Genomic DNA, 13852 nt, shown 5'->3' with positions numbered 1-13852 from the left:
TCCCCTGAAGCCTCATTTGGTGTAGCTGTGGTAGAAGTGGTTCAGGGGCACTGCTGAGATGCACCTGGGCTTAGGGCCAGGAGGAAACCACTGTCTTCCTGCCTGCACGTGATCTGACGTGGGCTGAGGTTTATAAACCTGCAGTGGTTTATAAACCTGCAGTGTCTGCCAGGCTCTGGCTCCCAGCACATCACAGGGAATAATGGCCCCTGGGCAACACACCAAGAGCCAGGGACATGTTTGAGTCTCTGGGTTGCAGGTCTGCTGCCAGGACAGGACCTTGTCCCAGCTCCACTCCTGCCAGGAACCCTCAATGGGGCTCTCCAGGGAGGGACAGGCAAGCCAGCACTCCCAGAACTGGTCTCTGGCCCTGACCAAGGACCTTTCCCATCTGCTGCTCCCTCTGGTAGCAAGGCAGGGGCTGATCCCTTCCCATCTCGATGCAGGAATGTCACATCTTGTGTTGCTGAACTTTCCCAACTCAGGAGAGTCTTGGTGTTCCTTCAGGGTGAAACAGTGATAGACCCATGTTCCCCACAGCCAGAGCTGTCCCATTTTGATGCCCACCAGAATAACGAGACACCCACAGTGGCCCCAGTCCCTCATATATGGTCATAAACAGCACTGGAGGAGTTCATTGGAGAGCTCAGTTGCGTCAGAGGGCAGATTACTGCCGATAATGTCTAAAAAGGTGTCTGCTGCTTCAATTGGCTGCTGCCGCATCTGGGCAAGTATTTGTAGATATATATTGCTCTCCTGTTGCTGTTGTTCCCAGGAGTCCCCAGGAGCTATAGCAGTGAGTGGAGCACAGTAAGGCTGTGCCAGAGGACAAGAGACTCAGGATGGGGACAGAGGGACTCCTGTCACATCAGATGCTGTGGCTGCTCCTCTTTGTGCAGCCATGCGGAGGTAAGTTCTCATTCCCTTGTCCCACAGTCCAGGGCAAGCAGGCACCAATGGAGTCTCTCTGGGAAGGGGGTTTCTTTCCAGGCTCCACTGAAACAAGGGGCTGAAAGTGCACATGTCCATGGACTCTGTGCCTTTCTCTGCCCCTCTCTGAGTGGGAGAGGGTATTTCTGTTTCCAGTGCGCCCAAGTCTGTGGCAGCTTGTACCTGGATGGATTTATAGACATCCAGTCCTGGGGCACCGATCTGGTACTCCTAGCTATGCTAGAGAATAGCTCCTAGCACTATTCTCTTGAAGCTGGTGATGGTGGCACTCAGCAGTTCCCAGGGCACAGCCAGCATCTGAGCTGAGTCTCTATACTGCTCTCTGTCCCTGGGCTTGGGGAAGACTCAACCCTTAGGAGGGCAAGTTGGAGCAATGAGGACATGAGGACCCTTGCCAAAGACAGGATCAAGGTCAAGGAGGAGATAAGGGTTGGAGTGATCCTCAGGGTCAACTTGGTGCTCCCTGGGGACATAGAATCACCTGGTGGTGGTGGGTTTGGTGGTGCTGGGGTAGGTGGCAGGCAGGGGGATCTGAGGTCTAGAGGCATGAGGCTATTCAGGAGGTGCCAGTCAGTGCCTTGAGGCCTTGTGCACGCCCTTGAAGGGCCAGGCACGGTGTGTGGATGGGAATGGGGACAGTGTCCATTGGGATGGGAGGAGGTGCTGATGGCTGTGAGGTACTGAATGGCGCAGGAGAGATGGAGCTAGGTACCCGCAGCCCTGAACAGCCCATGAGGAGAGGAAGGACTGCACACTGCCCAGGGTCAGACAACAGGAGAAAGGGCTCCAACCTCAGGGCCTGTAAATGCGGCTGAGCAGCGCAGAACCCAAACCCATAGTGTGGGGTTCAGCATTCTCCTGATGGGTCCCATCTTCATGTTTGAAGGTGTTGCGGAGGTGAGGCTGGCAAATGGCAGTGTGCACTGTGCTGGGAGAGTGGAGGTGAAACACAACAATCAGTGGGGGACCGTGTGTGATGACTCATGGGACATGTATGACGCTGCAGTGGTTTGCAAGCAGTTGGACTGTGGGTCTGCTATTGAAGCTCCTCACTACGGACACTTTGGGTCAGGATCTGGCCCCATTTGGATGGATGATGTTGGCTGTAATGGATCTGAGTCTGCCCTGTCTGACTGCACACACGCAGGATGGGGTAAACATAACTGTTTTCACAATGAGGATGCTGGAGTGACATGTTCAGGTAAGGGACTAGCCTATTCTCCACCTTTGTGGCCAGTTCAAGTGAATCAGTGAGCAGATACCAGAGAACACTTGTGATGAGCTGGGGCTGTCAATTGCTGGTCTCTGGGGAAGGTCCATTGGGAGTCCCCATGTGCCTGCATCCTGCTTGGCCCCAAGGTGGCTCAGCCAACCCTCGGTTGGTGCCTGGGGTAAGGAGATGAATCCCCTACATTCACATCATAGTGTCTGTTGGTTCTCACCTGTCTTCTGGTTGTCCAGGACAATGAGAGTGATTAAAGTGGCCACCTACATCCCTGAGAAGGGTATGAGATGGCTGGGAACTTTTGGATTGTGCTCTGGCAGGCACAAATCTCTTGGCCAGAAGTTTGTCTGAGCAGTGCCTGTGGCTGTGGGCTTTGGGGAGAAGGAAGTCCATAGGTGCTGGGCTGGTTTCTTAGGAGCAGCACGGACTCCCTGACGTGTTTGTGCCATCAGCACCAACCAAGAAGTGCTGTGATGGCTGTGGGGCTCTGCATGTGGCAGCCTTGGAGATAAGGTGGGACATAAGAACGGAAGTGCCAGAGAGCTCACAAGTGTCTTTGGTTGCTCCAGGACCTATTCGACTTTTTGGAGGAGACAACAGCTGCTCAGGTTATGTGGAGATCCATGATGGAAAACAGTGGAAATCTGTCTGTGACTCACACTTTGGTCCCAAAGCTGCCGATGTTGTCTGCAGGGATTTGCTGTGTGGCAAAGCTCTGCTACTACCCAGAGCAACTACTTTGGATGAAGAAGTCAGTCCCATCTGTGACAGAGATCTGCAGTATGTGATGAATGCATCTGTCCTCATCTCCTGCCTCAAGGAATCCTCCATCAACCAGTCCTGCACCCACCCGCATGGCACTCGTGTCACCTGCACACGTAAGGACTCATGGTGGGGTTGCACATGGGATTGTAATGGGGACAGGGAGCAAGGAGGGGGGAGTGCTGGGTGTGAGAAGTAAATGAATGTGGTCGTCTTGCCACACTGAAGTAGTGCAGAAGGGCACACTGTCCCTTTGGCTTCTTCTGGTCCTGAGAAAACCAGAGCACAAACCCACTGTCTCCTCCTCTTCTGTTCCCAGAGTACACAGGGTTCAGGCTGGTGAACAGCAGCAGGGTGTGTGCGGGCAGGGTGGAGGTCCAGGTGATGGGGACCTGGGGCAGCCTCTGTGCCTCCCGCTGGGACCTCTTGGACGCCCATGTTCTCTGTCGTCACCTCAGCTGTGGGTTTGCGAAGACTGTTCCTAAAGGAGGGCATTTTGGGAGAGGAACTGGCCCTGTGTGGAGTCACTCATTCCACTGTGATGGGAGTGAAGCCCATCTGGGTCAGTGCCCAGTGACTGTCCTGGGGGCCTCACTGTGTTCTCACGAGAATGATGCTGCTGTCATTTGCTCAGGTGTGTGCTGGAAAAAGGCTGTGGTAAGTCCATTGGCCCCTTTGTGCAATACGGCCATCCAAAGCTGGGGATGTCACAGCAGCACTGGGTAGAAGCTCTCCTTGGAGATACCCTACAGGGTGCTAGGCTCTCTGGTGCATTTCTGGAGAATCTCTGCTCTCCGCAGGCCTCACTCGCCCCATGTCCTTGCGGCTGGTGGGCGGAGGGAGCCAGTGTGATGGGCGCGTGGAGATCTTCCAGCGCGGGACATGGGGTAGAGTCCTGGATGATGAGTGGGACATGGAGGACGCTAGAGTGGTGTGCCGGCAGCTGCGCTGTGGAGAGGCAGAGGCAGCCTACATCCCACTGAGGGCCAAGCGAGGGACAGGCCCTGTGGGCCTGCGTGGAGTGCGGTGTGCAGGCCATGAGGCCAGCCTGAGTCTCTGCAACACCTCCCTGGCCAACGCCAAGGGCATCATGGAGGATGTGGGGGCTGTGTGTCGGGGTGAGCAGTGCTGCACATCGCACAGGCATGGGACCAGACAGGCAGGCATCCTCTGATGGCTGGGGCTTCTCCCCCCTGCAGGGAGCCGCCGGGTCCGGCTGGTGGACGGGGCTGGGCGATGTGCAGGGAGAGTGGAGATCTACTACCAGGGCCAATGGGGCACGGTCTGCGATGACGCCTGGGACATGGCCGATGCTGATGTCGTTTGCCACCAGCTGAGCTGCGGGTGGGCCGTGGAGGTGGCCAGCTCTGCTCAGTTTGGGGAGGGCTCTGGGCAGATCTGGCTGGATGGTGTAAACTGCTCCGGGACTGAAGCTGCTCTCTGGGACTGCCATGCCGAGGCCTGGGGACAGCATGACTGCGGGCACAAGGAGGATGCAGGAGTCGTCTGCTCAGGTCTGTGCTGGGAGCAGAGCTGGTGACCATGGGGCAAGGGGGGTGGGGAGAGGGGTGAGCCAGGCATGGTTGATGCCAGCAAGGGGCTTCTGCCCGAGAATGTTCTGGGCATGTCTGTGCACAGACATATTGTTTGGCCTCGTGGGGGTATCTGGGGAGCATGGCCACTCCAACAGTGAGGGGGAGGGTGGGGATGAACATCTGGGACCTCTCCATCCCCAGGTGCAAAGAGGACTTGCTGGCCATGCTTCTGAAGCTGTAGGGAGCCCAAGTGTGCAGAGGAATCTCTGCTTTCCAGAGTAGGACCAGTATTTTTTGTACTGGGTCTTTCTTCCTCCCAGAGTTCATGGCCCTGAGGCTGGAGAACAATGATGGCTGCTCCGGGCGCCTGCAGGTTTTCTATAACGGAACGTGGGGGAGTGTTTGCTCCAATTCGATGACTCCCGACACGGTGCCATTGGTGTGCAAGCAGCTGGGGTGTGGGGACAGAGGGACCCTGGAAACGAGCTCACGCTACGACAAGCTTTCTGGCACTGCATGGTTGGATCATGTAGAGTGTGGGAAGAGCAATAGCTCCTTCTGGCAGTGTCCTTCTGCACCCTGGGACCCACAGTCATGTGATGACCTGCGAGATGAGACCAACATCACCTGCAGTGGTAACTATGAGCCACATGGGCACTAGTGCCACCCCAGCTCCTGCTACCTGCTTGGCACAGGCTGGCACAGAGAAAGAGCCTGGAGGGGGTTTTTCTGCCCATGTCAGACCATTCTGCAGCTGGTGGCAAAAAGGCCACTTCAACTATCAGAGCCACATGTGCTCACCAGCAATGCCCAGAGGAAGCAGAGGCAACTCCAAGTGAGGTCTCAGAAGAGACCAGACAGGGTATGAAGAGCCTCCCCTCCTGCTGCTCTGTGATCCAGGCACTCAGTGAGGATGAGTAGTGTGGTTCCCTTTCCAGTGCCATGTGTGTCGCCTCAATGACTAGGGTTCAGCTGCTGCTGTGACCACAGTGAGGTGCAAGACGAGGCCAGCTCTGCTCTCTTCTGCACAACTCCCAGCCCCTTCACTGCAGCATTTCCTTCTGCAGGGAGACAGTCAAGAAGGTCCCTGGTGGCAATGTGCCCCAACTCCACCAGTTGCACAGGTAAGGGCAGCTCCTCCACATGGCTTTTCACCTGGCAAGGCTGTCCCAGCTGTGCTGGCATCTCATGGGAGGTCTTTGCATCTGCAGACAGGGAGAAGATCCGTGCTGTGGGAGGCAAGGACAGATGCTCAGGCAGAGTGGAGGTCTGGCACCATGGCTCCTGGGGGACAGTGTGTGATGACTCATGGGACATACAGGATGCTGAGGTGGTATGCCGGCAGCTGGGCTGTGGCCCTGCGGTGTCTGCCCTGGCCGAGGCTGCTTTTGGGGAGGGTACAGGACTCATCTGGCTGGAGCAAGTGGAGTGCAAAGGGACGGAGCTGTCTCTACAGGACTGCTGGGCCCGGCCAGGGGACAGCGGTGTCTGCCGGCATAAGGAAGATGTTGGAGTGCATTGCTTAGGTGAGTGACTGAGCTGGGCCTTTTTACACACAGTCCTGAGCAGAGCAGAGCAGAGCAGAGCAGGGCCCTGGACCCTGTCCCAGACACCCTGCCCAGCCCTACAGGAGGGACAATTCAGGTGGCACTTGTTGGAAACATGCCAACATCCCCTGTTACAGCACACACTCCCTCTCAGCCCTGCTCTCCTCCTCTGCAGATTCACCCAGGATGACAGCATTCCCCCCACAAGCAGGTAAGGGGTCCTCCCCTGGAACTGAGTCTTCACTGGGCCACACTGTGACTCGCAGCCAGGGTGAGGAGTCTCTTTATCAGGGTGTGAAATGCCCAGGAAGAGGCTCTAGGCTGTTAGGGATGGGGAGGGGCTGTAATGTACCCAGGAGGATGGGAGCTGCTGCATCACCCAGCCCCTGGCCCCCAGCCCCTGCTGCCATGCATGATTGGGGTAAGGGCTGGGGTGTCCTGTCCCTTATCTCTCAAAAGTCTGGTGCATCTGCTGCCACATTCCTTCCCCTGCAGGTTTTCCCTGGGGCAATCTGACTGGCAGAGGGAGAGTCTCGGTGCCTGTTGTCATTTGCATTATCCTGGGGGCTCTTCTCTGCCTGCTATTGGCCCTCCTGGCTGGTCAGGTGCAAAGTGCCAAGGCTCAGCACAGAGGTTGGTCCTGTCCCACTAATTCTGGGGGAGATGCCTCCCAATAGGGCTGGAGGTGCTGGGGAGTGTCAGCAAGGGGCATGGATAAAGTGGGGGGATAGGAGCATATGCTGCTTCCTGTCCCACACCACTCCACTGACAGCCTGGACATTGAGCCCCAGCAGCAAGGGGTGGAGAGAGCCCAGAAGCAGAGGGAGTTAATGCTGGGGCAAGAGAAGAAATGGAAAAGCAACACTGGTGGGGATGGGAGTAGAGAGGAAACACCAAAGATGTTCCTCTGGCTGCACTATGGTAGCAGTGGAGGGGGCTCAGGGGCAGAGAAGGTGCCAGGAGGAGCATGGAGTCCATCACTCTGTTGTCAGGCTACTGTGTTGTGTTGGGAACAGCCATGCTGTGGACCCATGGGGCAGAAAGGGGGCAGCTCCAGGAGTCAGCAGTGGAATCTAACACAGGGACCAAAAAAGCATGAAGGTTGTCTCTGACAGGTTGGTGTGAGACTGATGCTGTCCCACACCAGGTCGTTGCTCTCAAAGGGGATGTGGCAATGGTGCCCACACAGCCAGCCCTGGGCTGACCCCGGAAGCAGGACATGGGGAGAAAAGCAGAGTCCGGTCCCTCTCTACCCACCCCCAGGCCAGACCTGCCTTTGTCCTCAGGCTTCAGGAGAACTGAGGAGCCCTTCCCTGAGGCTGTGTATGAGGAGATCAGATACAACTCTGCATGGGAGAAGCAGACAATGTTTGGTCACTCAGGTGAGTGCAGGCCCTTTGAGGGCACATCTGCATGGACCTTTCCCCTGTCCCTGGCCCAGGGCTGGCCCCAACTGCTCCTGCCAGCACCAGTCTTTCAGCCCCACTACCTGCACATTCCCCATCTTCCACTTCATGAGATTTTACTTCTCACTGTCACCAGATCCCCTCTCCTTCTAGACATCACTATTCTGCCCAGAGGTAATCCAGAAGATGGCTATGATGATGCCAAGGAGGTTTCTGAACCTGAGGATGATCCTGTCTCTGGGCAGGGCCACTGTGAGGTGCTCAGGACACAAGAGGAGGGAGAGGGGCCCAAGGATGCAGTCAGAGGTAAGAAGGAAATGAAATGCAGCACTGCTAGTTACCACATACCATTCCCTGTGCTTGGTGAATTGCTGCAGTACCATGAGCCCAGCCTCTCATGATGGGGAACCTGCCCAGGGAGGTTTCCTTGGGGAAAATGGGTCTTGGACAAGAGGTTGAACATCTCAGGGCCAGTGAGAAAAAGGAAGGAATGTGATGGACAGCCCTGGAGGGGTATCCTATAGAACAAACCACAGTGCTTGTCTTACTTGCTTGCAGGGGTGAGTCTGCACTCCCAGAGAAGTACTGGAGGCACTGGAGCTGATGGGGATACCTTGTTCTTGTCTCTGAGGAGCACTGGCTATGATCATGTTGAAGAGGTATCACTGGCACATCCCCATGGGGACACAAGCACTGTGACACTAGAGTTGGGCGCAAAAGGGTCCCAGGCAAGGAGAGCCCATCCCTGCCATGAGCTTGAGCGTAGTTGCAAGGGAAGAGAAGTTGATGCTACTTAGAGAGCTGTGAAGTCCCTTTTCCCATGGGCAGCAGAAGTAGTGGAGCATTTCCTCTAGTGTTATTATCCTGTTTTTATATAATGTGTCCATATATGTTCCTATTAAAACCCCTCAGAAGTTTTGATCCAGAGCTGGTGCTTCACTGCCCATGTGTTAGTTGGATCTCTGGGGATGATCAAGGGAAGTGCTTTTTGGGGATAGTGGTGTTGGGTTCAAGCTGTGGGGCTGAGAGCCCATGGTCCACGGGGAGTGTTCCTGCTCACAGAGACATTTCTGTCACTCCTACCAGAAGCAGAGTTCAGCAGCTGTCTATAAGATGTCATGATGCTCCTCTGATGGAGGGTCCTTCTCCTGCTGCCTTAGACCTTCACTGGCACTCCAAACATGGGGAGATCATTCCCTTCTTGTTGTGGGAGACAGAGGAGGGAGTAGCCAAGAGGATGGTCTTAAGCTGCAGCTTGCATATCTGGAGGAGATGAACACTGCAGCCTAAGACCATTGTCCAGCCCCTGTTTTGGAGAAGGTCCCGTCCCAGAGCATGGCCAGATTTCCATGGAGAGATTTTGCACTCCTCTCCTGAAACAGGCACTGCTAGAAACTGAGCCTGAGTCCCATCTCCTTGGTCAAGGATTTCACCTGCCACAGAACAGATGAACAGAGAAACCTCCGCTTTGGGAGCCAAGCAAGGAGAAGTGTTTGACACTTGGGTAGGACCTGGTACCCAAACTGCCATCCCTACTCCTGCTGCCAGGTCTCCACATGCTCCTTTGCTGCAGTCTGGAAAGTGCCTTAGGTGTCTGCGGCAGGACTCCCTGCAGGGAACAGCCACAGCTCAACAGCACTGCATCAGCATCTGGCCCTCAAGCAGCAGAGGGGATGAGGCAGCTCTCTCCAGCACTTTCTCCCACAGCAGCATTGCCCTGTGTCCTTCTGTGAGACCCTCCACTCCCAGGGTAACCCTAGGAGGCTCTAGGGGGTACAAGGACTCAGGCACCCCTCTGCCTCTGATCCTGGAACCCCCCTACTCATGGCCCCAGCTTTGAGCCTGCCCCTCCACCCAGCTCCAGGTCCACTCCTCCCTGTGTAGATGCAGGACTGGAGCCTGACCCAAAGTGAGTTTCCTGGGGTACAGAGTCTGTGCTCATGGTGCTCAAGTCCATCACTCATCAAGAGGGGTTTCACTGTGATAAATCTGCTATCCAGTAGGCTTTCTGCAGCCAACTCTGTCTCTCATTTGGTAATGGGGAGCAGTGCAGAGGGTTGGGATCTCAACACAATGCCCCTCAGACGGGTACTGGGTTGCTGCAGGAGCAACCACAGGCCCCTGACCTACTTCCGTCAGCCACTCTGTCCTATCTGAGGTTGGAGAGCAAGGATAAAAGACAGCCTGGAGATGCACCACACTACTCTTTCACTCTCCTTTCTCAGAAGGACAGGGAGAGGAAAATAGAATGAAAAAATAAATCATGGGTTGAGATAAGGAGGAGGTTTTTTTATTGAAAGGCAAAAACAAACAACAGAAAAAGCAAAGTCTGTGTGGAAGCAAAAGGAGAAAAAAAATTATCTTCTTCTCATCAGAAAGCAATGTTTACCCACTTATTGGGAAGAAGGACCTTAACATACATATAGTGATTGCTCAGGAAGACAGATACTTTCATAACTGATTATTGTTACAGCCAGCACAAAGATGCATACATTCTCAGTACCCCGTCCCTTAACAGATATACAGATAGTCTCATCACATTCGATGGGCCTCTCCCAGCATGTCCATAAAAACTGACCGTGCTTTAGGTCTCATCCGCGAGGGTGGTCACTCAGGACAGGAGAAGCAGCATGGTAGATTTCTGGACGTCAGCACCAGCTTAGCTTGAGTCATTGCTGTACTCACCTAGTTCCTTGTGAAGTTGACCTGTAGTTGGCTCTGCAGGGTTTTCCTACAACATACAACTCAGACTACAGATTAGCTTCACCTAATGCTAAATCTCCTTAAGGCACACACCTGATACCCCCAACCTTTTGCATCACCCACAAAATGCACCCAGGTCCTTGGGCAAAGACAGTCTCAGGAATGAGTTCACCTTTTCCCAAGGCAGGAGCAGCCCACACTGCCTTCCCCAGTCACTTTGACTGTGCTTTGGCTTTCTTTGAGTAGGACAGGGATGTTTGTCAGATGCTCTAGTGTAAACTATGCCAGCGGCTTCTGCTAAATTTGCATCCCAGTGTTCATAGAATCATAGAATATTTTGAAGGTATTCACAATCAACAAGTCCATCTCCTGGCTCCACACAGGATCACTCAAAAATTAGATACCTTCCCCTCTAGACTCTTCACCATCTTTGTAGCCCTCCTTTGAAACTCTATAATAGTTTTATGTCCTTTCTGTACTGTGGCACTCTAAACCGCACACAGTCTCAGACTTCATCCCTATACAGCCTAGTGGCATCCCTATGCTCAGGTTACCTGTCCCTGTTTCCACTGTCTGTGTATTTTCTTCTTGTTCTCCTGTTTGACAAGCAGGTCCGAGTTCAGCCATGCTGGTCTCTTGCTTTCCTTTCCTGACTTCCTACACTTGGGGATGGAAAGCTCTTATGCCCTAAGGAAAACTTCCTTAAAGACCTGCCAGCTCTGCTCCGCTCCCTTGTCCTTGAGGACAGATTCCCAGGGGGTTTTGTTGACTAACTTCCTGAAGAGCTTGGAAGTTAGCTTTCCTAAAATTAAGCTGCCTGACCAAGATCCCTCAAGAGTGTGAACCAACCAGTTCACTCATGTTGGAGAGCAGCAGGTCCAGCACTGCATCCCTCCTGTTGGGGCTCTCTATTACCTGGCTCAGGAAGTTATGCTTGATACATTACAGGAGCCTCCTGGATTTCCTACAGCTTACTATGCTTCTTCTCCAGCAGGTGTCAGGGTGGTTAAAGTCCCTCAACAAGGGGACCCTATCTGCAGCCATCCGGCCAGCTGCCAAGTGAACTGCCTCGTGGTCTAGAAAAATTCCTGCCGTGGCACCAGCCTCTCAGCCATGTTTTTATCAGATGGATTTTCCTGGCCCTCTCAGTATCACTCCCTGTCACTGAAGGGACAGAGGAAAACACCATTTGTACGCCTGCTCTGTCTACTAACACTCCCAGTCCTCTGAAGTCATTTTTATAGCCCTAAAGCTTCTCGCAGCAATTTCATCACTGCCAGCCTGAACTATCAGTAAAGAATAATAATCAGAGGCCAGGAAGCTTTCCAGTAATGTCCCTGACCTGGGCCCCAGGGAGGCAGCAGCCTTCCCTACAGTAGGGTCTGGCCGACATATTGGGCCTTCCTTTTCCCTCAGAAGGGAGTCACCCACCACAGTTACCCTTCCTTCCTTCTTGGTGGGGGCAGTCTTGAGGCATGGAGTCAACTGACGTGCCCTGGACAACCTCCTGGGTGCACCTTCCACCACTTCCTCACTTACCAGTCCCTCAAGTTCCAGAGCCTCAAACCTATTACCAGCTTGACCTGAGAATAATAGAATCCACCCAGCAGCACGCCATGGCTTCTCTGAGCTCTGGTCCCACCATAACAAACATTGTTTCCCATACAGAGCTCCAGTGGAATACACAGATATCCAAGTGTCAGGCTGCAGGGTGTGCTCCACTCTTACTCCAGCAGTGAACAGACAGACCTGTGGGAGGTGAGCCCAGGTGGAGGAATTGCTGGCTTAGTGACAGAGCTCTCAGAGGAGATGAGAAAGCTGAGGAACGCTGAGAAGTGCAAGAAGCCCTGAGATAGCCTCAGGGCAGCAGAATGCATGATAGGGAGGATTCCCTATCCCTATTCTCTGTCTTGCTGAACACAGTGACCCAAAGGGACAGTGGCACCAGGTTCTTTTCCGATGCAGCTGGCACATCTTCTCAGTGACTGCCACACCATCCAGGAAGTGCATCCACAGCATCTTTATGAGGATCTTCGGGAGACAGTATTCAAATCCTGTATTGCTTTTGGCTGGTAAATAGTTAGTTCTTCATAAAAGCCACTATGGTGCTATCTGAAGGGTTGGTGACAAAAACATTGAGAACACTGAGGTTTCAGCTATTGCTGACCAGTGCTACCACAATATCAAGGTCTTTTCTGTTTTTCTCATTGCTCTCCTGGCAAGGGTGAGCAAAATTTTGGAGGGAACACAACCAGGACAGTTACTTCAAACTGACTAAAGGGATATTCCATACCATATGATGTTGTGCTCAGCAATAAAATCTTGGAGTAAGAAGGAGGAAGGGGAGAAGTCGGGAGTTAAAGTGTTTGCCTTCAGAAATAACCACTATATTTGATGAATCCCTTCTTTCCTAGAAGCAGCTACAAATCTGCCTGCTGGTGCAAAGTGGTGAATATCCTTGTGTTGTTTTGCTTCTATGTGCAGCTTTTTCTCTAAACCTGTTAAACTATCTTTATTTCACCCATGAATTTTCTCCATTTTCCCTTCTGATTCTCCCCCATCCCACTGTGGGATACCTGAGTGAGTAGTTGTGTGGTGCATGGCTGCCTACCAGGGTTAACCCACCGCAGCACCTTACTGAAGTTAGTGCAGACATATATCCACTGCTCCCCCCTTTTCTAACAGGCCATTCAGACTGTCATGGACATTTCACAGGTTAGTCAAACACGACTTCCCATACAATAAGCCATGCTGATGACTCTTGATAATTTCTCATTCTTCCCGTGATCAGAACTGTATTCCAGGGTTAGTTAATGTCACCCTCCTAGGGATGGGATTTTTACGAGTCATCCTTTTTGCCCTTCTTGAAGGACTATTTAACTATCCTGCAGTTGTTTGGCACTTTTCCCAGTTACCAGGGACCTATCAATGTTTATCAGTTTTCTCCACACTGAAATCAGCCAGCTCCCTTAGAACTCATAGATACATTCCATCAGAGCCCATAGACTTTTCTGAGTTCCATTTGCTTAAGAATTTCCCAAGCAGATCCTCTCCACTAAAGGCTATGTTTTCCTTGCTCCAGTTTTTTCCTCCTGTTTTCTGAGACCTGGGCTTCATGAAGGTTGGTCTTGATGGTAAAGACTGAAGTGAGGAAGACATACAATACCTCAGACTATGAAGAAAATAAACTCTGTCCCAGCTGAAACTAGGACAATATTCACCCCTTATTCTACGCCGTTTGCATCGTATTCTATACCGTAATCAGGCCCTACACTTTCCTGTACATCCCAAATAACTATCATCACCTTTCCTGCTTTTGATATACACTTAGATATTATTCTCGTAGTCTGTGGGCCATCCCTCTAAATCACCCCCATACCAGAGAGGATTTATCTGCTTGGCTTGCTTAATTGCAGCACATGGATAACCTGTGCAATAGTGCCCATGGTCATCTACTCCGAGCCCATGTGTATGTTGCATCTCTTCCTTGATAGCATGGGCTGTCACGGGCCTACCAGGCTGGAAATAATTTACTCTTATGCTGGCAGTCCAACACCTACCTGAACCAGTTCAGTCCATGGTATTTTTTTCTTTTCTTTTCTTTTCTTTTCTTTTCTTTTCTTTTCTTTTCTTTTCTTTTCTCTTCTCTTCTCTTCTCTTCTCTTCTCTTCTCTTCTCTTCTCTTCTCTTCTCTTCTCTTCTCTTCTCTTCTCTCCTTTCCTT

The 13852-nt window shown here is 52.7% G+C and overlaps 1 protein-coding gene across 10 annotated transcripts; it reads left to right on the top strand.

Moving 5' to 3' along the window:
* LOC110400336 (scavenger receptor cysteine-rich type 1 protein M130-like) lies at window positions 753-9693 on the top strand. Of its 10 annotated transcripts, none has more exons than XM_021400137.1 (16): window positions 753-909; window positions 1838-2152; window positions 2746-3054; window positions 3258-3572; window positions 3739-4056; window positions 4138-4452; window positions 4794-5108; window positions 5216-5335; window positions 5439-5597; window positions 5685-5999; window positions 6196-6231; window positions 6516-6653; window positions 7307-7402; window positions 7580-7732; window positions 7985-8085; window positions 8513-9693. In XM_021400137.1, exons 1-16 carry the CDS (start codon window positions 843-845, stop codon window positions 8546-8548), a joined length of 3108 nt encoding a protein of 1035 aa, XP_021255812.1. In that variant the 5' UTR covers window positions 753-842; the 3' UTR covers window positions 8549-9693. The 10 variants fall into 10 exon arrangements, with proteins under 10 accessions (XP_021255812.1, XP_021255811.1, XP_021255810.1 ...); XM_021400136.1 differs by lacking the exon at window positions 8513-9693 and having other exon boundaries at window positions 5439-5462; window positions 5541-5597; window positions 7985-8351; XM_021400138.1 differs by lacking the exon at window positions 8513-9693 and having other exon boundaries at window positions 782-909; window positions 1838-1848; window positions 1958-2152; window positions 7985-8351.

Source organism: Numida meleagris, chromosome 5 (assembly GCF_002078875.1).
Source record: "Numida meleagris isolate 19003 breed g44 Domestic line chromosome 5, NumMel1.0, whole genome shotgun sequence".
NCBI lineage: Eukaryota > Metazoa > Chordata > Aves > Galliformes > Numididae > Numida > Numida meleagris.
The sequence above is the reverse complement of the archived record's forward strand: the minus strand, read 5'-3'. Positions and strand labels throughout refer to the sequence as shown.